The sequence below is a fragment of the Tachypleus tridentatus genome, chromosome 4 (assembly GCF_004210375.1).
Source record: "Tachypleus tridentatus isolate NWPU-2018 chromosome 4, ASM421037v1, whole genome shotgun sequence".
Classification (NCBI taxonomy): Eukaryota; Metazoa; Arthropoda; class Merostomata; order Xiphosura; family Limulidae; genus Tachypleus; species Tachypleus tridentatus.
In genome coordinates this window covers 105703935-105731677 of record NC_134828.1, presented here as the reverse complement: position 1 = coordinate 105731677, position 27743 = coordinate 105703935, and the positions used below count along the sequence as shown (strand labels likewise).

General features: G+C 33.1%; 1 protein-coding gene across 1 annotated transcript; it reads left to right on the top strand.

Moving 5' to 3' along the window:
• Positions 1-26102, top strand: LOC143249837 (lysosomal acid glucosylceramidase-like). Its single transcript, XM_076500380.1, has 10 exons — positions 1-281; positions 1150-1341; positions 4581-4736; positions 6796-6929; positions 7245-7417; positions 7608-7851; positions 8248-8472; positions 12061-12224; positions 13355-13471; positions 25893-26102. Exons 1-10 carry the CDS (start codon positions 185-187, stop codon positions 25999-26001), a joined length of 1611 nt encoding a protein of 536 aa, XP_076356495.1. The 5' UTR covers positions 1-184; the 3' UTR covers positions 26002-26102.
• The last annotated feature ends 1641 nt before the right edge of the window (positions 26103-27743 follow it).

Here is a 27743-nt window from a genome sequence, read left to right as displayed (position 1 = left end):
ACTTCGCAGATGACGCTAGCTCTATCGAGAAACTTAACTATTTGTCGATATTGTAATCGTTGAATTATTATAAGTGTGTTATCATCTGGAAAGGAAAGGTGTTGTGTTGAACACTGCTGTATTTTAAGTTGTACCTTAAAATCGTTACTTGTTAAGGTCATAATAGTTGCAAACTAAGTAAATTATGACCGAGTCTCATTGTTCACCTCTGTTTGTAATCTGTACAACAATTACAATTATTATTATAGGTTTATCAGAAGTATGCACCATTAAACAAGAAGGTAAGAATGAGATAAAAATAAATTAAGGCTTTATTTGGAGATGAGTAAGAGATTTAAACTATTAATATTACAAACATGCGTTTACAAATTTCGTGTGAGAAACCCAAATGGTATACTGGTAGAGATTTGGCATCAATAAACTGCACCTGCCTGCTTTGAAATATTTCAAGGGGATCGGAAGGCTGTGGGGCGAAGCTTCATTTCTAATTCTCTTAAATTCGACTTGTATACTGATAATTTATTCAGGTCAAAGGTTACACTTGTTGTCTCCATATAAAACACAAGAAATCGAAACGTTTCAGGCATGTTTATTATCAGCTTAGTTAATTTTAATGCTCTTGTACAAAATATCTTGCAAAGCAAAGTAAAAAACGTTTAGCATCTAGAGTTTACTATAAAAACAAGGAAGGAGGAGGAAGTCTGTTTTTGTTTAATTATCTGTTTTTAAAGAAAGTTTACACCTTTCATAATTATTGCTTGTTTTCAAAGGATCCACGTGAAACAAAAGTTTTCATTGTTTCAGAACAGAATTTATGACAAAGAAAAAGAGCAACTGTGTCCATCTCACATTTTATTCAGAAGTCTCGTTGTTTCTTTGTATGATTGAAAAATTGTAATTAAAAAATGGAAAAATATCTAAAAAGAAAAGTGGGACACTAACCATGTATTTTTGTTTTTTAGTTGGCCAATGAGGTAAGTGTGAACATTTTTCTTTAATTAGTATATACTATTAATTTCTCTTAAATTTTAGTACTAATTAGTTAGCCCAAACTTCATATATTTTTTTAATTAATCAATTTAAGTACAATATATTTTTATTTATTTTATAACTTGTACTGAAACCTTTTATTTGAATTTTCTTTTTTAGTTCACAGACCTTGTTATAGTAGAGACTATGGCCACGGAAGTATTGTATGTGTTTGTAACTCAACATACTGTGACACATTTAGGCCTCAACTCAAGCCAACACCAGCAATTCTGACAGTGTATGAAAGTAACAAAGAAGGGAAGAGATTTTTTGAAACAACTATGAAGTTCACGTATGGATCAAACTTATCTGGTAGATTTTAATGTAATGTTTTTATAAAAGTGTTAGTCCCAGTTCTCCTTTCCAAAATCTTTCACAAACTATGTTGTATGTTTGAATCATTTTAAATCAGTCATTCATGTGTATTGAATACAAGTTATTTATATACATGTAGTGGCATAATGTTAATTTACAACATGGAAACATAAGAACCATAATCAAAATAAAGGTTCATGCAGAATTACCCATTTTATGACACTGTAGATACAGATGTAGCTTAAATCTGGTGAGAAACTAAGAAATGCCAAATATGCTTTACTGTCTTTGGTTTAAGGATTACTATAAAGATTTACTATGAAATTTTATGGAAAAGTTGAGTTCCTAGCTCGCTTGATTGAGTTGTAACCTCAGTCTTTTGATAAGTAGACTTGTTTTACTTACTCTATGTTTATAATTGGCATAATTAAGATGATAAAATAATTTGAATGGGTAATAAGGTCACACTCATGAAGTGCATTTTCAGTCTGATAATTCTAAAGCTGTTTGTCATAAAACTGTAGTTTGTGTGTGTAGAAAGTACAAGTGAATAAGAACTTGTACTTTGTTTTCTCTATATGCAGCCTCATGTCTTAAAAATACATTTTGTCTGTACGTGCAGATATGCTGCAAGACCATGATATAACAACTGTTTTTTATCCACATAGAACAAGTGTTTTCTAGTTTAAGACAGAAACTTCAGACATATAAAGTGGACATACTTTACATTTGGTTTTAAATAGATTTCTCTTCTATGATACTTGTTTACAATTCTGTATTATATAGTAGTGATAAAATTGCTTTTTCTTTAGAAATTTTTGTTTAGATTTTTGAGTAAAAAAACACTCATGCTGTCAGAAAATATGCACAGTGTATCAGGATTTAATTTGATTTTTTATTAACACTGATGTGAGACTTGCAAAGAAACACCTACACCTTCACACATACATACACGTATATTTACTGCTATTATTGTTAACTAAATTGTTGAGAAAAACAGGTTTGTAATGCACTTCATGATGATGTACAATTATATTCTCAAATCTGAAGATCATTGAAGATGAAAAAGCTATCGTCCACATGCTTGTAAAATATATTCTTTTACTTACTGCATTTCATTAACCAAAGAAGGTGCAATTAATGCACTTAACTGTGCCATTTATTTGACCACAGAGAGATTTATTAAAAAAATAAGTTATTTTGGTATTAAAGTTCATGAAGTTATAAAGATGTGTACAAAACTATATACATTCTGTGATTGTGAGATGAGTATTTAGTTGTTTGGTGTCTTCTAAAAGGATATAAAAATACATCAAAACATATGTAATGAATTAGTTTTATTGCAATCAAAAATTAAAACTATCTTTCAAAACATCTATGTTATTAGTAAATATTTCCAGCAACTTAGCTAAAACCATGTTAGAGCATAATTCTAGATACTGATGTTTGAAGTTATTGGACCAGTGGACATCTTTAGGTACATCTATAATAATTTCAATGTAATATGTTAACACAATGGTCAAAGTATCAAACTAGCACTGTATTAATTGGTTCCTACCTCTGAAGCTGGAGAAGAGTTTGTTGACATCTTTTAACCACTAAAATGTTTGCCTTCAATCTGTTCAAGTAGAAGCTTATCAGACAGATGGCAGCATTGCCTATGTAGGAATGACTCAGATTATTCATAGAAATAGTATTTTAAATATCTTCTCAATGGCTCCTCAACACTTTGCAACCTGTAGATTGTTTCCTTTTATAGCAATAGCTATGTAATGACTGAGTCAAAACTTCTAGGAATATCTGTAAACATCATAACAAAACGTTTGAATTTCTTGTTGTTCTCTCTTCTGTTTTTTTTTTTATTACAGGGCAACTTAAAAACTAAAACCATGTGGTAAACTAATTTCCCCAAAGTGGCACAGTTTGAAATGTAATATTAGCTCTCATAAGTAATATTAATAACTAGTAGTAATTTAAAAATTGTAATCCTATTGTAAAAGGTGTTATCGCTACCCCTTGAATTTGGCTTTCTTACAGAAGGATAGTTATTTTTAAAAAGCATAGGTAAGAGATGAAACAGGAATTACCAGCCAATAATAGATACAACTAGAACTTCATTGTGTTTGTAAAATATATGTGATTTCCCTGTTATTTGTGAATCTAAACAGCTCTACTTTTATATAAATCTGTGAGGCACCATAGTAAAACTAACCCTGTAGGAGTCAGAAGTTCTTTAATTTTCTTTGTGTCTTTTCCACCTACTGTATCTGCTTGTAAGTACAACTAAAAACCATTCAGTTATATAAAGATATAATACAAAACTACTTGGAATAGACTGAACAGCAAAATTTGTTAATAAGGACCATGATATCTACTTCCTTCAAAACAAAGTCTTGGACTTAGAAACAGTATGGATTGAGAATGAGGAAGAAAAGCTGGCGAGTTTATTTGGAAACACCAACGAGACTGTACCTAAAAAAGAAATTAGTAAAGATGAAAACAACCACTTAGAGAGATATATGAAAGAAATAATGTAATTCGTTTTATTACTTGTGGAGAATGATTGCTATGGGTTAAAAACATTTATTTTTACTACAGTTATTCAGAAATATAAAGATATTCCATAAAATAAATCTATACAATTAAATTTGTGATTTTATTTTGTCTACATCAAAGAATCTTCAATAAAGAAATTACTAGAGCTAAACATGTATTTAACACTGACATTATAAACAATGTTTTGGAATATTGACGATTAAATATCACATCTGCAAAGAAACAGTTGTAATTTCAAGAAAGTTATTATTCCTAACTACTTGTGTACAAGCACTAATGTTAATATAAAAATAATTTGTGTCATCTATTACTAGTTTTGTCTGGTGCAATGATAAAAGTTTACAAAGTGCAATATGATATTATCACTAAAACTTTGATTGTAACATGACAGATTCCTGTGCATAAACTTGGTATTTGTTAGTTAACAGATTTATACACAGCTTTTTATTATTTAAAGAGATTATCACAACTAACACAGAATTGTTTCTAGTTTGAAAGAGTTTGATCTCAAGAAGTAGTTCATCAGGTTGCAGTTAAAAGCTAATGAATAATTAAGGACTTAAATAGTTTACTGTGTAATTATTGTCACATTTACGGGACGAGAACATGTGTAACATGTTATTGTTCTCTTCGTGATAAATCCACTTTCCTAATGTCATTTGCCATTTCTATATATTTAGGTCAATATGAGACCGTTGTCGTAGTAAACAAGTCACAGAAGTTCCAGGAGGTACTAGGATTTGGTGGAGCTTTCACTGATGCAGCTGGGATAAACATCGTTAGTCTGCCAAAAGAAATGCAGGACATGCTTATTTCATCCTACTACAGTGTAGATGGTATGTTATTTAAAACTGAGTAATTATGAAATGAAATTAGAGATTTAGGCCTAATAAAATTTAGAGGTGCCTTGAATTGGTAACAAATAACTATTGCAAATTTATTACAGTAATTAATATATATCATTTTAGTAATTTTTGTAATCATCTGGTGTAAGTAGTTTACCTAAACATAGTAAAAAAATATATAGTGTAAGATCGAGAAATCACATCACAACAAATTGCTTAACAGCTTACTAAAGCAATCTTAATTGAACAGCACATTTCTATCCTTATCTAGCATCGTGAAGTGCCAAGATAGATTTTCTAATCTCCTAAAGCACTGTTTTCTTATGTGGCTTTTTTATTTCATGTTTTTTTTGTTTTGTTTTTGTGTGTGTGTGTGTATATTTTAGTGAAAATAAACACATTGTAATAAAACACATTTTAATGAAGTTATGTAAACAAAATCACAAGGAAGGACTGCATTAAAAACAGCAAATTCAAACCTCTGACTAATTATATTAGTTTGTTATAACTTGAAAAACAAAAGAAAACAAATTAAACGAAACACTCAGCACTATGATGAATACTCTGCCTAAACAATCTATCAAAGAAAAGCTCTGCACTAATTTAAAAAATCCCAGGGTACAAACAATAATGTGGGATTCTAAAATGTACCCTAGGTTTTAGAGGTGATTGAAAATTAGGACTCATATTGCAGTGGGGATACACTACCTATCAGTCTTAACCTCCATTTGCCAGCATTAATCAATTGAAGGGGTCCAGTCTGTTTCTGTAGTGATGCTCTAGAAACTCAATGAACTGGGTTATGAAACATTGCCACATACTCTTACTTTCTGGACCTATCACTCACTGACTACCACTTCTTTAAGCATTTGAACAACTTTTTACAGGACAAAAGATTAAACAATAGAGTAGCAGCAGAGAATGGCTTTAACAACAACATTACAACCACATGTTGCTGTATATGATGTATATTTGTTACTGTTTTAAACTTGCACTAAAGTGTTCTTCATTACTTTTCCTATTCGAGTCCTAACTACTAGTCTCGAAGTGGGTTCCTTGTCATCAAATTTGAATACCAGTTCATTATACATTGATACGTTAACACTTGTTTGATTTCACAATGTGGCTGTTTATAGAATGTAATAAATGTTTTTCTTGATTTATACTACAATAAAAGCACATTAATAGTGTTAATTTAGTTTACAAACTAAACAATACATGTATTGAAGAAGGAACACCAACAAATGTGTGAAATTATAAGTCATGTGGAAACCAAAATCATTAAATGTTGTGCATGACTACAAACTTGAACCAATTATAATTATTTATTTTCTCAACATTTCACTTAACATTGACTACACAGTAAGTGAAGAAACGTAATGTAGTGATCATTCACTTGAAGTTACTTATGACTAAGTTACTTTCTCCAGAATAGGCTAAAATGTCATGAGAGTTGAATTAAGCACATAAAACTGTTTCTTATCACTTTAAACTAGTCAATTAAACTGAAATGTAAAATAAGTATAATGCAAAATACAAAACGATCAGATTTCTTTCAACAATGATTTAAAATTCTCTAACATATGTAACAGTAACCAGTATAATCCATGTGTGTCAGTTGAGTAATTTTCATTCTGTCAACAAAATCTTTAAGAATTACTCATCAATCAACAAATTGATTATAATTTCTACGTTGAAACTGAATTAGCTGTAATTCTGATGCAAGAAAGTAAACATTCCACTAACAGACATACTTTATTGATAAAACTTGTATTATTTCATTATTCAAGAAAGTAAACATTCCACTAACAGACATACTTTATTGATAAAACTTGTATTATTTCATTATTCAAGAAAGTAAACATTCCACTAACAGACATACTTTATTGATAAAACTTGTATTATTTCATTATTTATTACCTCTTTATTACAGAAAAACATTTTCTTCGGTAAACAGACATTCTATAAATAATTTTTTGCAAACAAATAAAAAATCGTTATTTCAAATGATGTGCAAAAAAAACAACATAACTGGCTTTGCCATTTTCAGGTCTTGAATATTCAATTGGAAGGGTACCTATTGCAAGCTGTGACTTCTCAACTCATGATTATTCATATGACGATATTCCTGGAGATTTCAACTTGACTTATTTTCAGCTTACTAAAGAGGATCATTTGTACAAGGTGAAGGATATTGTGTACTTATATAATCAAACATTGAGAGGTTTTAATGTGGACTTATTTTCAGCTTATTGAAGGAGGGAACAATTTTCAAATGTACAAATTAAACATTTAAATGAATATTATTCTCTATTTGTGTTTCTTGATTAAATACATTATTACAAACTAAAGTTACTGTAATTGAACCACCATTACAACTGAAATCAAATAATTAGAAATGTTGGTGCTTCTTACAGCTTTAATAATTTTACACAGATATTACTATTTATATTAACAGAGGTCAGTTTAGTTTGATTTTATTTCTTATGAATTTCTTAGATTCCCTTTATTCAGAAAGCCATGGAAATTAGCTCCTTTCAGATTCTGTTCTTTGGGAGTCCTTGGAGTTCACCTGCATGGATGAAAACTAACGAAAATATGACAGGGAAGGGCACATTAAAAGGAGAGGTTGGAGGCAAATATTATGAAACCTGGGCAAATTATTTTGTCAGGCAAGTTCTCATTTCCCAAAGTTTGTGATCTATACTGACCACAATTCCAACCTGCTAGTATTTGGTCATAAATTGACACTTTTTTTTTTTTAAATAATGTACAAAGGCATATGAATTCAAGTTTTAAATGTATGCACACAATGCTCTTGATATAGTATGTACATTTTTTTTAAACTTAACTGTTTCTTAGATTTTTCAAAGCATACGCAGCATACAACATAACTTTTTGGGGTATCACGGCAGAGAATGAACCTCTTAATGGCTTTCGAGAAAACTTCCCATTCCAATGTCTTGGTTTCACACCAGAATCTCAGCGAGATTTCATTAAATTTCACCTTGGCCCTACCCTAGAAAAGGCAGGATTTGGACCTGACAAGCTAAAACTAATGATCATGGATGATCAGAGGCCCCTTCTCCCTAAATGGGCAGAAAAGGTAAACCTAATTTCAACCATTTCAAATTAAGAAACAATTGCCTTTACTACTTTATTGTCTTATTATTTTCTAATCTAAAAAGGGATATGAAACTCATTTAAATATTTATTCTATTTACTTAAATCCATTAATACCTATCATATTGCAACTAAAAATGTATTTGTAAAAGTTTTTAGTTTTTACCGTTTCAATCATTTTAAACTGTAGTGGCTTTTTTCCCCCCTTTAACAATCTATCATTATAACAGCATGAAACCAACTTTATTTTTCTGTTTAACAGTCATTCAGCTAAACACTGAAAGCTTTATGGTTTTCTCTTACCTGTATTAATGAAGAAGTATTTAGCTAAGCCTTACTTCTACAAAATCGTTTATATAACTGGAACCACTTGTTTTAGGTACTTCAAGATCCAGTAGCAGCTAAATATGTTAGTGGTATAGGATTTCACTGGTACATGAACTCTGTGGCACCAGCAAAGCTGTTAGACATAACTCACAAAATGTTTCCGAGCAAGTTTATTTTGGCAACTGAAGCTTGTGAAGGGTCTTTTCCTTGGCAGATAAACAAAGTTATTCTTGGGAGTTGGGAACGTGCGGAAAGCTATGCTCATGATATTATACAGGTAAAATTATAATTTTTTATGACATTTAACTTTTGTTTTATGTGCTCATTTGTTAATAATACCATGGTACAAAATAATGCATTTTTGTAAAATGCTTTCAGTCAGAATTGGAGAAGTCTTCATGAATATAGCTACCCTCCAATTTGACTTATCTTATGGGTCTTTTTCCTTATCGAGACCCAATTTAGCTGTGTGCTGCTAGTTCTTCTGTATTTGCCACTCAGGTGTGGTTCCCTCTGCTCTGGCCCTTATTGGAGCAACACAACACATCCATTTCTCTGTCCTGTCTGCTCTTCAATCATCTCTGATCTGAAATTTATTCATACAGATGTTTTCACAGTCCTTCTTTCACTGTGACTTTTATCCTGTCACTTGCCTGCCCTCCTTCAGACTATTCCTTTTCTTGGTCTTTTCTCTTATCTAGACCCCTCTTTCTTGTGTTCTGCTGGTTGCTTTGTATTGTCCATCTCCAACATAGTTTCCACTACTGTGGCCTTTCATGTTTCAACAGATACTACAGCTTTCTTTGTCTGCTGTAATTATTCATCTTTCATTCAGACATCACCGTGCTATATTTCTGTCTTTTTGTCCAGTCCTGTGTCTCAGCTCAAGAACTCACCCCTCATGTCACATATTTCATTGCCTAGACCTTTTACCCTTCCTCTGTATATCAATGCATAAGTCTTGCATCATTCTTTGGTCTTTTTCTGAGGGCTTTCATTCATTCTGTATTTCTGTTCCTCACATGTCTCATCACTTCATCTGGTTTGTTTGAGGTCTGTCTGTTTCAACTTGTTATAGAGCTGCCCTCCTTTCTCTTTCACACAGAAAATTCTTTTCTCCAGCCTTTTTTTTTCTTTAATTTGGTCAATCTGACACATTTCCTTTGTTCCTCCAGATTGGTATCTTCATATTGTTCATCTTATCCTGTCCGGTTCTCCCTTTGAACCAATTGCATTTAGTTTCTGGTTTCTCTTAACCTCATTTCTAACCTTTTTTGGATTCAGTCTTTGTCGTTTCAGTTTTTATTACATCCTTTACAGTTTCTCGTATGCTTTTCATTATCTGTACTTGGTATTCCTTCCCTGGACTACATCTACCTGTGTAGTTCGTTTAGTCCTTTTCCCATCTCCAGTTCATTCTCTGCTCTGTTGTTTGTCTTGTCCTGTCTCCTTTTATTATTCTTGCTCTTGTCTCATTATTCCTTGGCATTCCTGTTTCTCCTTACCTTTCTTCTATTACATTATAGGTTGGGTTCATCAGGTGTCTCTGACCTGTTCATACTGTTCTTTACACCTAATTAGTCCTCTAATTCTGTCTTTATCTGCTCAACTCCACTGTTGTTTAGAGGGGATCAATCAGGCTGGTATGTGAACACAAATCTTTCATGACTCTTTTTCTGCATAACTTTGTTGTATCTTCTTTGAGCAGATATTGTCTTCCTCCTGTGGTGGTTCTACACATGTCTGTTTGCCTGCAACTGGGGGCAAGTCACCCTTTCTTCTTTTTCATTCCTTATACATCATAATTCAGGATCCTAACTGGTTAGGTATGCTGGATCTTGTATTTTAGCACTATATCTGTATACTTCTCCAATACTTACTGTGGAAAGGAGATGTTTCTGTAAGACCACCAGATGCTTTTCCAGATGTCTGTATATCATTTTTTTTATCAATATCTACCTACATATACATATATATCCTAAAGACTGTCACTAATGGACTTCAGGAGTAAAGAACTAACTTTTGCTCATCCCTGCTAACCCATGATTCTTACAGTACAGGTCTTTTTGCTTCTCCAAATGCTGTCATTTGTTGCACTGTCTCTAGTAGGTAGTTCATCTGGAGTCCCCATTGCAACTTCTCACCCTTCATTCTTCTATTAGAACACAGAATTCTTTGCCACTTCCAGTTCCCAGTCAATGGAATGATGGGCCATGGAGATTTCCTCATGAGTGGGTTCTGTAGAATAAAACAGTTTCATAGCCACTGGATGTTTCCTGTCCATATGGACTGCACTTGGCATGATCCATTGTATACCTAGGAGCTTCCCTCAGATGTTTTTGCTTGGGTGTACCTCACTTGACTATCTTAATAACAATCCAAGGTGCTTACCCTGGATATTTTTTGCCCAGGTGGACTGTCACTTGTTGATTCTACTAACTTCTGCAAGATGCTACCATGCATTATATTTGTTTCCACCATGTGTGTCTTGTTTTCTTTACAGGGTGAAAGCATGCCTTTTCCAGTGGTAGTGGTATACCACACGGTTGTGCTTCACAGTTTAATCGTGGCACACCTGTTTTTTGTTATAGCAGTCACTCTCCACTGGCCTCTTCACCTTTTCAATGTGGGATTCTAACTACAGGGTAGAAGAAGTAGTACCGTTTCAGAAGTTAACATTTCTCAATATTCGAAATGTATTTTGGATGAGTACTTATTTTCACTCACCCACTTTCAACTGTTTCTTCCCACTGATTTGCCAATATTTTTGGGTTTCTATGTGTCAGTTCAAGAAAGTGAGTAATGTACTGCAAAGGTTGAGTAACCAAGTGCTAGTATAGAGAGCACAATGGGATTGGTAGTTGGTGGTGGTCACATAATCAGCACATGTTACTGCAGTGATGTAAAAGATAGAGGTACAAAAACTGGTATGCTTCAAAAAAGTTCACTGATGCCTGGAAAACAAATGAAGGTTGAGATGTCTAAGTATCTATCAGAAATAATTTTCAATATTGGTAAGTGTTAATTTTTGACTGAGAACAAACTATTACTTCATACCTTGTAAAGATTATATTTGAATATATGATCCAGATAATGCCTAAAGATATTAAAATTTGTTGTAAAATCTATGATTGTGTGTATGATATTTTGTTACATGACCATTATTTATATCCAATTGAAACTGTAAAACATCTGAATGTATTAATTGTATTAGATGTACTGATATGTATGATACAACTTGGTTAAGGTTACAGTATGATATAGAACTTGTTTTCATAATTTAGTATAATAAACTGAACTTTTCCCTGTTTGAATATGTTTTTATTTGCTTCTCTAGTTTTTATTATTCTATTCAAACAGACTAACTATTCTCTAAATATATTACAATAAAACAGGGTAGTAATGGAAATTAATAGAATACGTAAAGGGTAACTTAGAGCTGTTCAACCCTTGCAGGGAAGTTTTTTTTGTGTGCATGTAACAGGATATAAATATAAAAGTTTAACAGTATAACAGATCCTCCAGTTCATGTAAACAGTCTCTCGGTTTATTTTTGTTACAAGCAGTAAGAGAGAATCCATTGGTAACTAATATCATAAAGAAACTTAAGTGGCTCACCAGTAGAGTGTAATGAACAAAGCTCTGGATTTGTTACAATTAGCATCTACGACTTGTGAATGTTCTAATCTCTATTTTCACAATAGAGATAATACACAGTATAAGATATGATTAACCCTTTATAGTACTATTGTAATTGTGTTTGAAAATGCCTCTAAATCGTAATGGAAAATTTAATGTCTCAGAAATTGTTATTACTGTATTAATGCTTTTTAGGATTTGTTTTCACACATTTATATCTTAATAGGATCTGCTTCACTGGAGTGTTGGATGGGTGGACTGGAACTTAGCTTTGGACCTTGGGGGTGGACCGAACTGGGTTAATAATTTTGTTGATTCTCCGATTATTGTGAATGCCACAGCCAAAGAGTTTTACAAACAACCTATGTACTATGTCTTAGGACATTTTAGGTAAAATTTCAGACTTTCAGACATAATATTACAAAACTTTAAAAGCCAGTATCTGTAGGCTTATTATAACTTACAAGTATCATGAGCCCTTAGAATCATTTAAATAAAACTAAAGTTTCAGATCTTGTTACATATTACTGTTTTTCATGAATGGTTGAATATTCCTGTATTTTACACACTGAAGTTAAGAAAGAGCATATCATTATGATGTGTACATGAAAGAATGGAAGCCAATTAGGCCTGATGTAATAATATTTTTTTACTCTATGAGGGAATACATCATATAACCTAGATGTGTCCAGTGTTAGAAAAGGTGTTTTATCTTTCTTTAGTTGTGGATGAAACAAATATGATGTTTATTTTATTTTGTTAATGGCCTCTTATATGAAAAGTATTTGTCAAAACATACTAACAGAAAAAAATTTGAAGCTAGTTTTATATTCTATTCAATAACTTTTATGTAGACCAACAAAAACATTGTATACCATATAAATTTTGAATTTATATCTTGTAAAAGGCTTATGAATAGTACTTGAAGTGATTTCTTGTTTCATACCCAATCTGCCTGATTAACTCTGATATTGACTGAATGACCTCATTGATAATCGCATGCCATACACAAATTGTGTGATCTATCTGCTGTTATGTTCTTCTTACTTGGAACTGTATAGGACTCATTAAGTTTTGTTTAAAGTCACTGTTAGTTTCATACACAATCATTGTCAATGGGAAAAAAGAAAACTATGTTGTGGGTTTCTCTGGTGAAAACTGTTGTTTTAATGGACATTTTATTCATGTGAAGCAATTCGGATGTTTGGTTCAAACATTCACACTAATATGATTTGCTCTTAAAAATCTTTAATGTGAGAATAATGTGTTTTTTTTCATTAGCCAAAGCATAGGCCCATCTATTTCTTACTGAGCTATTAGTGTTGAAGAAAATTGTGCATACCTATGTACTTGAGAATTATCTGTGAATATGGCTAAAATGTCTTTAGTTTGTGGTTAGTTATCAGAATAAAGTTTTGAATTTGATTTCCTAATCTGTCATAATTTGAATATTTTTTTGTTATACTATAAATGTTTGTTTTAGAATAATGTATAATGTAACCACAACATATTTATTCCAGTAAATTTATTCCACGTGGATCATATCGTATAGGAGTTTCTCAAATAGGGAGTTCTGGTCTTGAAGTAGCAGCTTTCATGACTGTAAATAGAACGTTGGTTTTGGTGGCTGTGAACAGGTAAATTGATTTCATTGTACATGTAAAAATTACTTTAAATCCTTTGAATGACATAGCTTTAACTTTCTTCACAGGTTTCTAATATTGGTAGACCTTGTGAACAATGATCCTGAAATTTTTGGTATATTTGTTATGTTCAAAGGCTTTCAAGCAGCCATAAATGTAGAATTTTATTTTTATCAAATTACTAATTTTGTTTTATGCTGGTATTGTATTGTCCATTATGAACCCTTTCACAATGGGCTCTGTATAATATACACAAATTCATATGTACATTTGCCCATATTAAGTTTTTATACTACAACTTTTTATACAGTTTGTTTATCTTCACAAAATTTGGCAGACATTTAGTAAAGATTACAGGTTTTTGTACACAAAACTCAATTTTTTAATGAAATATTTTTACTTAAGATTTGTTTGAGATAATATAAAATCTGTTTGGCTACTAGTCTGAGAGCGAAGTGATTTCATGTTATGAATAAAAACTATTCTTTCTTTCCGAAATCTCCGATACTATTTGTGTAACCTCTAAAACTTCTTAAATACATTTCAGATGTTTGTTTTTAGTAAGACTTTATATTTTGTTATTTTTTATACCCTATGTGGGATCTGTCAATTGAGAAACCTCGTAACAGTGATAAAAAAAAAAGGAAATAAATATAAGTTGTGTTTTTCGTCTTAGAATGACTACACATTAGAACACAAAAATACAAATGTTTAGTCTAAGAAGCTTAAGTCTCATAATATATATATATATTTGCATACATATATATAATATATTCACCTTCTTGCCATGTCTAACTAACATTACATAACTTGCATTGTTGCATACCTATGTATTATCAATTATTATTATCAATAATAAGTGTGAATTATTGGATCTTACCGTATCAAATAATATAAAACTGACCTGAGCTGTATTTTAATGGACGAGTATTTTTTATTATACAGTATAATTTACAGTATTATACATTATATTTGTATACAGATTATTACTATTTAAAAATAAGTTATGAAACTTATTTTTCTTAAATTACAGAACAATAAATAAAGAAGTAAAGCAAACATTTATTTCTTCTAGCTATGACCTTTGAACTCTGCTGATGGTCATTGGTTGCTAAGCCTTTTAAAAATTTTTGTGTGGAGGATATCAAACAAAATTTGTTTTGGGTTTTCTATACAGAATTAAATCAACAAAAAATAATAAATAACTAAACTGTACTTAGGTCTAAAAATAGTATGAAACTTTGAGCAACCTAAAGACACAATCCACAACCTACCTCTATCAAATCTTGATCGAAAAAACATAGTAGCCTTTTCACAAACTAAAATGGCTGAAAAACTTCACCAAGGGACATTCTGAGCTTGTTGTTCACATATCATGTTGTAGTAAGAGTGTATGAGGGACTGTTTTTCAAAATGAATGAGGTGAATTGGACCATTGTGTTTGATTCAGTACGTAACCCATATTTCAGTAAAATAAACAGATATTAGGATCTTATTTTATATTCTAGCTTATCGATATCAGTAAGCTGAGTTCCTAATTTGTACAAAACTTTAGACTAGGTATATTAACATCACAAACATCTAATTTTAAACAGTGCTATTTTCATAATACTACATGACTTGTTAAAATCTACATTGTGATTTTTTAAATATTTACTTTAAGACATTAACTAGTATATGATATGAAAGTGTGAATTATCTACAATTTGATTCCAAATTTATTGCATAAATTTATAAAATAGTAGTACAATAAACTTTTGAATGCAAGTCAACAAATACATGATATGACCTTTCATCCCTGACCTGTCTCAAAAGGGTTAATTGTGAGGAAAATAATATAAATACAACACACTTCATACTACTCATCTTCAAGTAACACAGAACTGTGTTGTTACTTAGTGGAATCTACAAGTTTAAGGGTTTCACAGAACTGTGTTGTTACTAAGTGGGATATAAAAGTTTAAGGTTCTCACAGAAGTATAGATCCCACTAAAGAACAAAACAGGCTTAAGGTTTTCACAGAATTGTGTTGTTACTAAGTGGGATCTACATCCTTCAGGTTTTCACAGAACTGTGTTGTTACTTAGTGGGATCTACAAGTTTAAGGTTTTCACAGAACTCTGTTAGAAAGTGGGATTTACCAGCTTAAGGTTTTCACAGAACTGTTGTGTTACTTCGTGGGATCTGCAAGCTTAAGGTATTCACAGAACTGTGTTGTTACTAAGTGGGATCTGCCAGCTTAAGGTTTTGACAGAACTGTTTTGTTACTTAGTGGGATCTACAAACTTAAGGTTTTCACAGAACTGTTTTGTTACTTAGTGGGATCTACAAGTGTAAGGTTTTCACAGAACTGCTTTGTTACAAAGTGGGATCTACAAGTGTAAGGTTTTCACAGAACTGCTTTGTTACTCAGTGGGATCTACAAGTGTAAGGTTTTCACAGAACTGTTTTGTTACTTAGTGGGATCTACCAGCTTAGGGGTTTCACAGAACTGTGTTGTTTCTTAGTGGGATCTACCAGCTTAAGGTTTTCACAGAACTGTGTTGTTACTAAGTGGGATCTACAAGCTTAAAGTTTTCACAGAACTGTGTTGTTACTTAGTGGGATCTACCAGCTTAAGGTTTTCACAGAACTGTTTTGTTACTAAGTGGGACCTACAAGCTTAAGGTTTTCACAGAACTGTTTTGTTACTTAGTGGGATCTACCAGCTTAAGGGTTTCACAGAACTGTATTGTTACTAAGTGGGATCTACAAGCTTAAGGTTTTCACAGAACTGTTTTGTTACTTAGTGGGATCTACAAGCTTAAGGTTTTCACAGAACTGTGTTGTTACTTAGTGGGATCTACAAGCTTAAGGTTTTCACAGAACTGTTTTGTTACTTAGTGGGATCTACAAGCTTAAGGTTTTCACAGAACTGTTTTGTTACTTAGTGGGATCTACAAGCTTAAGGTTTTCACAGAACTGTTTTGTTACTTAGTGGGATCTACAAGCTTAAGGTTTTCACAGAACTGTTTTTTTACTTAGTGGGATCTACCAGCTTAAGGTTTTCACAGAACTGTGTTGGTACTTAGTGGGATCTACCAGCTTCAGGTTTTCACAGAACTGTGTTGGTACTTAGTGGGATCTACCAGCTTAAGGGTTTCACAGAACTGTGTTGTTACTAAGTGGGATCTACAAGCTTAAGGTTTTCACAGAACTGTGTTGTTACTTAGTGGGATCTACAAGCTTAAGGTTTTCACAGAATTGTGTTGCGACTTAGTGGGGTCTACAAGCTTAAGGTCTTCACAGAACTGTTTTGTTACTTAGTGGGATCTACCAGCTTAAGGGTTTCACAGAACTGTGTTGTTACTAAGTGGGATCTACAAGCTTAAAGTTTTCACAGAAGTGTTTTGTTAATTAGTGGGATCTACAAGCTTAAGGTTTTCACAGAACTGTTTTGTTACTTAGTGGGATCTACAAGTGTAAGGTTTTCACAGAACTGTGTTGTTACTAAGTGGGATCTACAAGCTTAAAGTTTTCACAGAAGTGTTTTGTTACTTAGTGGGATCTACCAGCTTAAGGTTTTCACAGAACTGTTTTGTTACTTAGTGGGATCTACTAGCTTAAGGTTTTCACAGAACTGTTTTGTTACTTAGTGGGGTCTACCAGCTTAAGGTTTTCACAGAATTGTGTTGTTACTTAGTGGGGTCTACAAGCTTAAGGGTTTCACAGAACTGTTTTGTTACTTAGTGGGATCTACCAGCTTAAGGGTTTCACAGAACTATGTTGTTACTAAGTGGGATCTACAAGCTTAAAGTTTTCACAGAATTGTGTTGTTACTTAGTGGGATCTACAAGCTTAAGGTTTTCACAGAACTGTTTTGTTACTTAGTGGGATCTACCAGCTTAAGGGTTTCACAGAACTGTGTTGTTACTAAGTGGGATCTACCAGCTTAAGGGTTTCACAGAACTGTGTTGTTACTAAGTGGGATCTACCAGCTTAAGGTTTTCACAGAACTGTTTTGTTACTTAGTGGGATCTACCAGCTTAAGGTTTTCACAGAATTGTGTTGTTACTTAGTGGGATCTACCAGCTTAAGGTTTTCACAGAACTGTTTTGTTACTTAGTGGGATCTACCAGCTTAAGCGTTTCACAGAATTGTGTTGTTACTTAGTGGGGTCTACAAGCTTAAGGGTTTCACAGAACTGTTTTGTTACTTAGTGGGATCTACCAGCTTAAGGGTTTCACAGAACTGTGTTGTTACTAAGTGGGATTTACCAGCTTAAGGGTTTCACAGAACTGTGTTGTTACTAAGTGGGATCTACCAGCTTAAGGTTTTCACAGAATTGTGTTGTTACTTAGTGGGGTCTACAAGCTTAAGGGTTTCACAGAACTGTTTTGTTACTTAGTGGGATCTACCAGCTTAAGGGTTTCACAGAACTGTGTTGTTACTAAGTGGGATCTACAAGCTTAAAGTTTTCACAGAATTGTGTTGTTACTTAGTGGGATCTACCAGCTTAAGGGTTTCACAGAACTGTGTTGTTACTAAGTGGGATCTACCGGCTTAAGGTTTTCACAGAACTGTTTTGTTACTTAGTGGGATCTACCAGCTTAAGGGTTTCACAGAACTGTGTTGTTACTAAGTGGGATCTACAAGCTTAAGGTTTTCACAGAACTGCTTTGTTACAAAGTGGGATCTACAAGCTTAAGGTTTTCACAGATCTGCTTTGTTACTCAGTGGGATCTACAAGTGTAAGGGTTTCACAGAACTCTGTTGTTACTTAGTGGGATCTACAAGTTTAAGGTTTTCACAGAACTCTGTTGTTAGAAAGTGGGATCTACCAGCTTAAGGTTTTCACAGAACTGTTTTGTTACTTCGTGGAATCTGCAAGCTTAAGGTATTCACAGAACTGTGTTGTTACTAAGTGGGATCTGCCAGCTTAAGGTTTTCACAGAACTGTTTTGTTACTTAGTGGGATCTACAAGCTTAAGGTTTTGACAGAACTGTTTTGTTACTCAGTGGGATCTACCAGCTTAGGGGTTTCACAGAACTGTTTTGTTACTTAGTTGGATCTACCAGCTTAGGGGTTTCACTGAACTGTGTTGTTTCTTAGTGGGATCTACCAGCTTAAGGTTTTCACAGAATTGTGTTGTTACTTAGTGGGATCTACCAGCTTAAGGTTTTCACAAAACTGTTTTGTTACTAAGTGGGATCTACAAGCTTAAGTTTTTCACAGAACTGTTTTGTTACTTAGTGGGATCTACCAGCTTAAGGGTTTCACAGAACTGTGTTGTTACTAAGTGGGATCTACAAGCTTAAGGTTTTCACAGAACTGTTTTGTTACTTAGTGGGATCTACAAACTTAAGGTTTTCACAGAACTGTGTTGTTACTTAGTGGGATCTACAAGCTTAAGGTTTTTACAGAACTGTTTTGTTACTTAGTGGGATCTACAAGCTTAAGGTTTTTGCAGAATTGTGTTGTTACTTTGTGGGGTCTACAAGCATAAGGGTTTCTCAGAACTGTTTTGTTACTTAGTGGGATCTACCAGCTTAAGGGTTTCACAGAACTATGTTGTTACTTAGTGGGATCTACCAGCTTAAGGTTTTCACAGAACTGTTTTGTTACTTAGTGGGATCTACCAGCTTAAGGGTTTCACAGAACTGTGTTGTTACTAAGTGGGATCTACCAGCTTAAGGGTTTCACAGAACTGTGTTGTTACTAAGTGGGATCTACAAGCTTAAGGTTTTCACAGAATTGTGTTGTTACTTAGTGGGATCTACCAGCTTAAGGTTTTCACAGAACTGTTTTGTTACTTAGTGGGGTCTACCAGCTTAAGGTTTTCACAGAATTGTGTTGTTACTTAGTGGGGTCTACAAGCTTAAGGGTTTCAAAGAACTGTTTTGTTACTTAGTGGGATCTACAAGCTTAAGGTTTTCACAGAACTGTTTTGTTACTTAGTGGGATCTACCAGCTCAAGGTTTTCACAGAATTGTGTTGTTACTTAGTGGGATCTCCCAGCTTAAGGGTTTCACAGAATTGTGTTGTTACTTAGTGGGATCTACCAGCTTAAGGTTTTCACAGAACTGTTTTGTTACTTAGTGGGGTCTACCAGCTTAAGGTTTTCGCAGAATTGTGTTGTTACTTTGTGGGGTCTACAAGCTTAAGGGTTTCTCAGAACTGTTTTGTTACTTAGTGGGATCTACCACCTAAGGTTTTCACAGAACTGTTTTTTTACTTAGTGGGATCTACCAGCTTAAGGGTTTCACAGACCTGTGGTGTTACTAAGTGGGATCTACCAGCTTAAGGTTTTCACAGAACTGTTTTGTTACTTAGTGGGATCTACCAGCTTAAGGTTTTCACAGAACTGTGTTGTTACTAAGTGGGATCTACAAGCTTTAGGTTTTCACAGAATTGTGTTGTTACTTTGTGGGGTCTACCAGCTTAAGGTTTTCACAGAACTGTTTTGTTACTTAGTGGGATCTACCAGCTTAAGGGTTTCACAGAACTGTGTTGTTACTAAGTGGGATCTACAAGCTTAAGGTTTTCACAGAACTGTTTTGTTACTTAGTGGGATCTACAAGCTTAAGGTTTTCACAGAACTGTTTTGTAACTTAGTGGGATCTACAAGCTTAAGGTTTTCACAGAACTGTGTTGTTACTAAGTGGGATCTACAAGCTTAAAGTTTTCACAGAATTGTGTTGTTACTTAGTGGGATCTACGAGCTTAAGGTTTTCACAGAACTGTTTTTTTACTTAGTGGGATCTACCAGCTTAAGGGTTTCACAGAACTGTTTTTTTACTTAGTGGGATCTACCAGCTTAAGGGTTTCACAGAACTGTGTTGTTACTAAGTGGGATCTACCAGCTTAAGGGTTTCACAGAACTGTGTTGTTACTAAGTGGGATCTACAAGCTTAAGGTTTTCACAGAACTGTTTTGTTACTTAGTGGGATCTACCAGCTTAAGGTTTTCACAGAACTGTTTTGTTACTTAGTGGGGTCTACCAACTTAAGGTTTTCACAGAATTGTGTTGTTACTTAGTGGGGTCTACAAGCTTAAGGGTTTCACAGAACTGTTTTGTTACTTAGTGGGATCTACCAGCTTAAGGGTTTCACAGAACTGTGTTGTTACTAAGTGGGATCTACAAGCTTAAGGTTTTTACAGAATTGTGTTGTTACTTAGTGGGATCTACCAGCTTAAGGGTTTCACAGAACTGTGGTGTTACTAAGTGGGATCTACAAGCTTAAGGGTTTCACAGAACTGTGTTGTTTCTCTGACCTTAGAAGTTTAAAGTTTCTACATTTTAGCAGTTTATCATTGTGTGTTCAGTAAATATACATTTTTTTATATATTTTGTATCTCACTCAAGTAAAATAATTAAAACATTTCTTTTGATTTTATTCAGTATAACCACATATAAGATGAGTCACAATTGTAACCAGATATGAGTCACAATTGTAACCAGATATGAGTCACAAATGTAACCAGATATGAGTCACACTTGTAACCACATGTGAGATGGGTCACACTTGTAACCACATGTGAGATGGGTCACACTTGTAACCACATGTAAGGTGGGTCACACTTGTAACCACATGTGAGATGAGTTAAACATGGATGATTTAATTAGATAATAAATTATTTTTTCATATTTCTTCCACACCATGTTTTAGAGTCTTAAGTGTTATAACTTTTTCCACACATTGTGTTTGAGTCTTAAGTGTTATAACTTCAAAACAGTAGTAAGGCTTTGTGTTTCTTACACTTGTCAAAATTCATGTTCTTGTCTACATGGCAAAACTATTTAGCATCATCATAGCAATATACAAGGATTTGTAAGGCATGTTTTATGATAGATATTCATGTTTGAGTAATACCATATAAATAGAAATTTTAATGTTGAAGCCAGGAATTTTAAGTCAACTTGTCTTTCATAATGTGTATCAAAATATAATTAAATATAAATATGTATTGTTTTTATTGGTGTTTACAACAGTAAGTTAGAAGATTGAGAAATTGTCTCAAAAAAGTATATAGTATTGAAATTTAAATATATAAGTTGCTATTCGTTTTGAAGAGTTGTTTCCATTTTTATAAAAATGTTTAGAACTTGTCTCCTTTTTAATACTTTAACTTACACTCACCAAATAGTGTGTGGAAACCTGCACTCAGCTCTCTTCATATTTATGTGCAATGTATCTAGGTTTATAGAAGTTTAGTCCTGTAAAACTTTCTTTCATCAGATAAGGTAGAAAATGTTAGACACCTTATCTGAAAAAAACTATATACTGTCTGAATGGGATGTCAGCACAAACACAATCTGGTGTCTTGTTGCACCTGTATATTCTGTTCAAGACTAATGTCCAATCACTCACCTGAGTAATGTTGTCACAGGTAAACATAATCTTGAAGTAATAAGAATGTCCTTATGAAAAGAAATATACATACAGCAAGATCGTTAAATGATACATAGTGAAAGGACATAACATTTTGAAAAAAGAAAGTCTTCAGGGGTTTCCTTAGAAGGAGATTACTTTTCTCAGTAAAGCATTTCAAACAGCAGTTAAATCCATGATCCAGCCCATTTCAGGGCAGTGGACTTATCAATAAAGTGAAGGCTAAAATTACAGAGAATACCTCTGATATGAAACATCTGCTGCAAAATCCTAAGCACATTTCAAAGTGTTGTATACAATATGATAAACAGATATTACAGTATGATCAAAGTTCACAAGCCAATAATGTACAAGCTTCCAATCATATCTGAAAACCAATAACTATCTTCATCATATACAAACATTCGTAATGACCAAAACAAGGCTCTATTGGATATTGTAACTCTCTTTACAAATGGTTGGTCTTCATAACTATACTTCATACAGGGTGTAAAGTCTTTGGAAAGTTTATCAAAACATATGGTGTAACACTGTCTTCACTATCGTGTGTTGAAGTTCGTGTAAGAATATGGTTTAACACTGTCTTCACTATCGTGTGTTGAAGTTCGTGTAAGAATATGGTTTAACACTGTCTTCACTATCGTGTGTTGAAGTTCACATAAGAATATGGTTTCACACTGTCTTCACCATCATGTGTTGAAGTTCGTGTGAGACTATGGTTTAACACTGTCTTCACTATCGTGTGTTGAAGTTCGTGTAAGACTATGGTTTAACACTGTCTTCACCATCATGTGTTGAAGTTCGTGTGAGACTATGGTTTAACAATGTCTTCACTATCGTGTGTTGAAGTTCGTGTAAGACTATGGTTTAACACTGTCTTCACTGTCATGTGTTGAAGTTCATGCAAGACTATGGTTTAACACTGTCTTCACTATCGTGTGTTGAAGTTCGTGTAAGACTATGGTTTAACACTGTCTTCACCATCATGTGTTGAAGTTCGTGTGAGACTATGGTTTAACACTGTCTTCACTATCGTGTGTTGAAGTTCGTGTAAGACTATGGTTTAACACTGTCTTCACTGTCATGTGTTGAAGTTCATGTAAGACTGGTTTAACACTGTCTTCACCATCGTGTGTTGAAGTTCATGCAAGACTATGGTTTAACACTGTCTTCACCATCGTGTGTTGAAGTTCGTGTGAGACTATGGTTTAACACTGTCTTCACCATCATGTGTTGAAGTTCGTGTGAGACTATGGTTTAACACTGTCTTCACTATCGTGTGTTGAAGTTCGTGTGAGACTATGGTTTAACACTGTCTTCACTATCGTGTGTTGAAGTTCGTGTAAGACTATGGTTTAACACTGTCTTCACTGTCATGTGTTGAAGTTCATGCAAGACTGGTTTAACACTGTCTTCACTATCGTGTGTTGAAGTTCGTGTAAGAATATGGTTTAACACTGTCTTCACCATCATGTGTTGAAGTTTATGTAAGACTATGGTTTAACACTGTCTTCACCATCATGTGTTGAAGTTCATGTAAGAATATGGTTTAACACTGTCTTCACCATCATGTGTTGAAGTTTATGTAAGACTATGGTTTAACACTGTCTTCACCATCATGTGTTGAAGTTCATGTAAGACTATGGTTGAACACTGTCTTCACCATCATGTGTTGAAGTTCATGTAAGACTATAGATTAACACTGTCTTCACCATCATGTGTTGAAGTTCATGTAAGACTATGGTTGAACACTGTCTTCACCATCATGTGTTGAAGTTCATGTAAGACTATAGATTAACACTGTCTTCACCATCATGTGTTGAAGTTCATGTAAGACTATGGTTTAACACTGTCTTCACCATCATGTGTTGAAGTTCATGTAAGACTGGTTTAACACTGTCTTCACTATCGTGTGTTGAAGTTCGTGTAAGAATATGGTTTAACACTGTCTTCACCATCATGTGTTGAAGTTTATGTAAGACTATGGTTTAACACTGTCTTCACCATCATGTGTTGAAGTTTATGTAAGACTATGGTTTAACACTGTCTTCACCATCATGTGTTGAAGTTCATGTAAGAATATGGTTTAACACTGTCTTCACCATCATGTGTTGAAGTTTATGTAAGACTATGGTTTAACACTGTCTTCACCATCATGTGTTGAAGTTCATGTAAGACTATGGTTGAACACTGTCTTCACCATCATGTGTTGAAGTTCATGTAAGACTATAGATTAACACTGTCTTCACCATCATGTGTTGAAGTTCATGTAAGACTATGGTTTAACACTGTCTTCACCATCATGTGTTGAAGTTCATGTAAGACTATAGATTAACACTCTCTTCACCATCATGTGTTGAAGTTCATGTAAGACTATGGTTTAACACTGTCTTCACCATCATGTGTTGAAGTTCATGTAAGACTATAGATTAACACTGTCTTCACCATCATGTGTTGAAGTTCATGTAAGACTATGGTTTAACACTGTCTTCACCATCATGTGTTGAAGTTCATGTAAGACTGGTTTAACACTGTCTTCACTATCGTGTGTTGAAGTTTATGTAAGACTATGGTTTAACACTGTCTTCACCATCATGTGTTGAAGTTTATGTAAGACTATGGTTTAACACTGTCTTCACCATCATGTGTTGAAGTTTATGTAAGACTATGGTTTAACACTGTCTTCACCATCATGTGTTGAAGTTCATGTAAGAATATGGTTTAACACTGTCTTCACCATCATGTGTTGAAGTTTATGTAAGACTATGGTTTAACACTGTCTTCACCATCATGTGTTGAAGTTCATGTAAGACTATGGTTGAACACTGTCTTCACCATCATGTGTTGAAGTTCATGTAAGACTATGGTTTAACACTGTCTTCACCATCATGTGTTGAAGTTCATGTAAGACTATGGTTTAACACTGTCTTCACCATCATGTGTTGAAGTTCATGTAAGACTATAGATTAACACTCTCTTCACCATCATGTGTTGAAGTTCATGTAAGACTATGGTTTAACACTGTCTTCACCATCATGTGTTGAAGTTCATATAAGACTATATTTTTCCCATCCTCCACAGAATCTTGCTGCAGTAAACCTTTTACACAGTAATTTGTAATTAGAGCCATCTGACTGGGCACAGTCAACAGTGAGGAAGGAAGTATAGAATCTTGAACATTAATCTGTAAGTGCCATTAGTTTCAAGAGTGATATTTTAAAGTTATCTTTGAATTAATTTATTAAAAAGATTATTAGTTCACAAAATTCTAATTGTTGTATTTCAGATTTGTAAAATTTGTCAGTGGCTGTCACAGTCACCTCATTATTACAAAGACAGCAAAGAATACTTAGCACTTAAACTGTATAATGGGTTTCTAATAACTGAATAAAGTTTTTGGTATTTTTTTCAGGTACTTGCATATATATATATTTTAGTGACTAATCTTGTATGAGCTACTGACAAAATATTTTAAGACTTGATATGTTTTTTGAATGTTTTACCATTGTGTAACAGTCTCTTGTATAAAAAAGAAAGTTAGTTTTCTTTGTTCTAAAATCAGATGATAAATATGAAAATTTAAGCTTCCAACCTTGCATCTGTGTTACTTGAAACTATTGTTATTTTAAGCATCATTAATAAAGCCTGAAATGAGGTTTAGAATAACATGAGTATGTATGTGTTTGTAATCCAGTTTCTATTGTCAAACTTTATTATTATAATTATTTTAAGCATTATTAATAAAACCTGAAATTAGAGCTAGAATAACATGAGTATGTATGTGTTTGTAATCCAGTTTCTATTGTCAAACTTTATTTGCAGGTTTCAAAATTTGACCTTCACTTAGAACTGCATGTGTCGATTGTATCGTAATTTTTGTTGCTATAACCCAGTATTTAATCATAAACATTCATTGATGTTCCATCAGTTGTAGTTTAAATATTGTTTTGTCTTACATTTTACATGCAAATAGATAATAAAACAAGTAGCTGACAGTTATCTGCTTACAATGAGTTTATTATACTTTATTTGTATTTCTTAGAAATGCTAATCCTGTTAATCTGATGATAATGGATCCCGAACTGGGTCATGTGGTCAACACGGTGTCATCCCATTCCATACAAACTTATATCTGGCATGGAAAGAAATAAATAATAAGTCTAGCTGTTATCAAAGATTTTGTATATCAGTACAATGTACTTGAAAATTACCTGAATTATAAATCCTTGATAAAATCAATCATTATTTCATATGAATTGCTCACGTGTTTCATTAGTTATATATAATAGCAATTATTTTAGTTGATGAATTTAAACTTCTACGATGATTTATGTTTTGAAAGGAAACTGTTTAATTTTTATTCACAATAATATTTTTTACACATTGAAATATGTTGTGTGTAATCTTCCCAAAACTTTATATCCTACAGATAATATTTGTGAACATAAAAGATAAGTTGAATAGCAAGTCCTATGAATGGGAAAATAATTGAACTGTTATCATTAAATATTATTATTCTTAGAATTCAATAATTAAAATACAGTATTAATAATCACAGAAATGTTCAGTCAAATTTATCTACTATTTTAATATTTGATATTGATGATTTTTGGTTTGTGTGAAAAAACATGATGGTTTATATATTTTACAAGATTTTCTGTTCCATGGATTAATCTTGCACAGTAGTTATTGTTTCAAACATTAAAATACTTCAGTATCAGAAATTGTGAAAACCCTAAAATATTTAACATAAGTATGTGGTTAGTCAAGTGGAAGTAGTAACACCTAACTACAACCTGGGTTCAACATAATTTACATGCAAATAAAACTTTTATGTGGTTATCCAAGTATTTATTGGTTTACACGTGTTATTTATGAAGCATTGTTGGTGTGAAATGTCTTAAAATAAATTTAATGATGTTTGATACTATTTTAATATAACGTAAAGTTTCTAAACACGTATCATTGTTTGATTTACAAATGACAGTGTTCCAGTTTATATTCTCAAGACAGCTGGTATGAGTATTAAAACTTTAATTAAAGTACAGAACAACGTTTCGACATCCTTGGGTCATCTTCAGGTTAACATGAATACATTTTTACTTCAAGTACGTTTTTCAGCATTATGAGTGTTCCAGTTTAGATTTAACTGGATTATGTGTATCTGTGGGATATCGATAGCTCCTGACGAAGCAGTAATAATGAAATATTGGACTAATAAAGTTACATTCTATAGATACAGGTCGTTATTGTAATTACGTTTAGAATATACAATAATACTTTATTAAAAGTAAGTTCATATGTTAGAGATGATTTAGGTATTTTAACGTCTGCACTATGTCAGGAGTTATCCCCGTAACACGCAACTAGAGGGCGCTACACGCATATCAGACTCCGTAAGAGGCGGTGACGTCATAATCCCACAAAGTGCCACAAGGGGAGCGTTTCCACAATGCATTTATACTGCAACATACCCCATCTTATTTATACTTCCGTTTAGATATTTTTTTGCATAAGTGATAATGATTTTTAATGTAAAATTACCAGAGTAAGGGTTAGATCTGAAGTTAATTAACTCTTGGACACAAAAACAATTTCAGATTATAACGAGGAATTTTCAGCAGAATTCATTTTCTTGGCTTTCTCTTCCCCTTTGTATAAACGGTAATAAAGTTCTGTGGAGTGCGACTAAGAGGGTGGGTGACATGCTACGTTCATCACACTCTCCGGAAACATAGCATGTCATCCATTTGCACTAACAATGATTTGAAATCCAAAGACATTCACTCAAAAACAGTTGTTTAAAAAAACACATATATATCCAGTGAATAAATATTTGAATGCCAGTTGTTTAACTACATATGATCCATCCTTTAGATAATTTTTTTTAAAG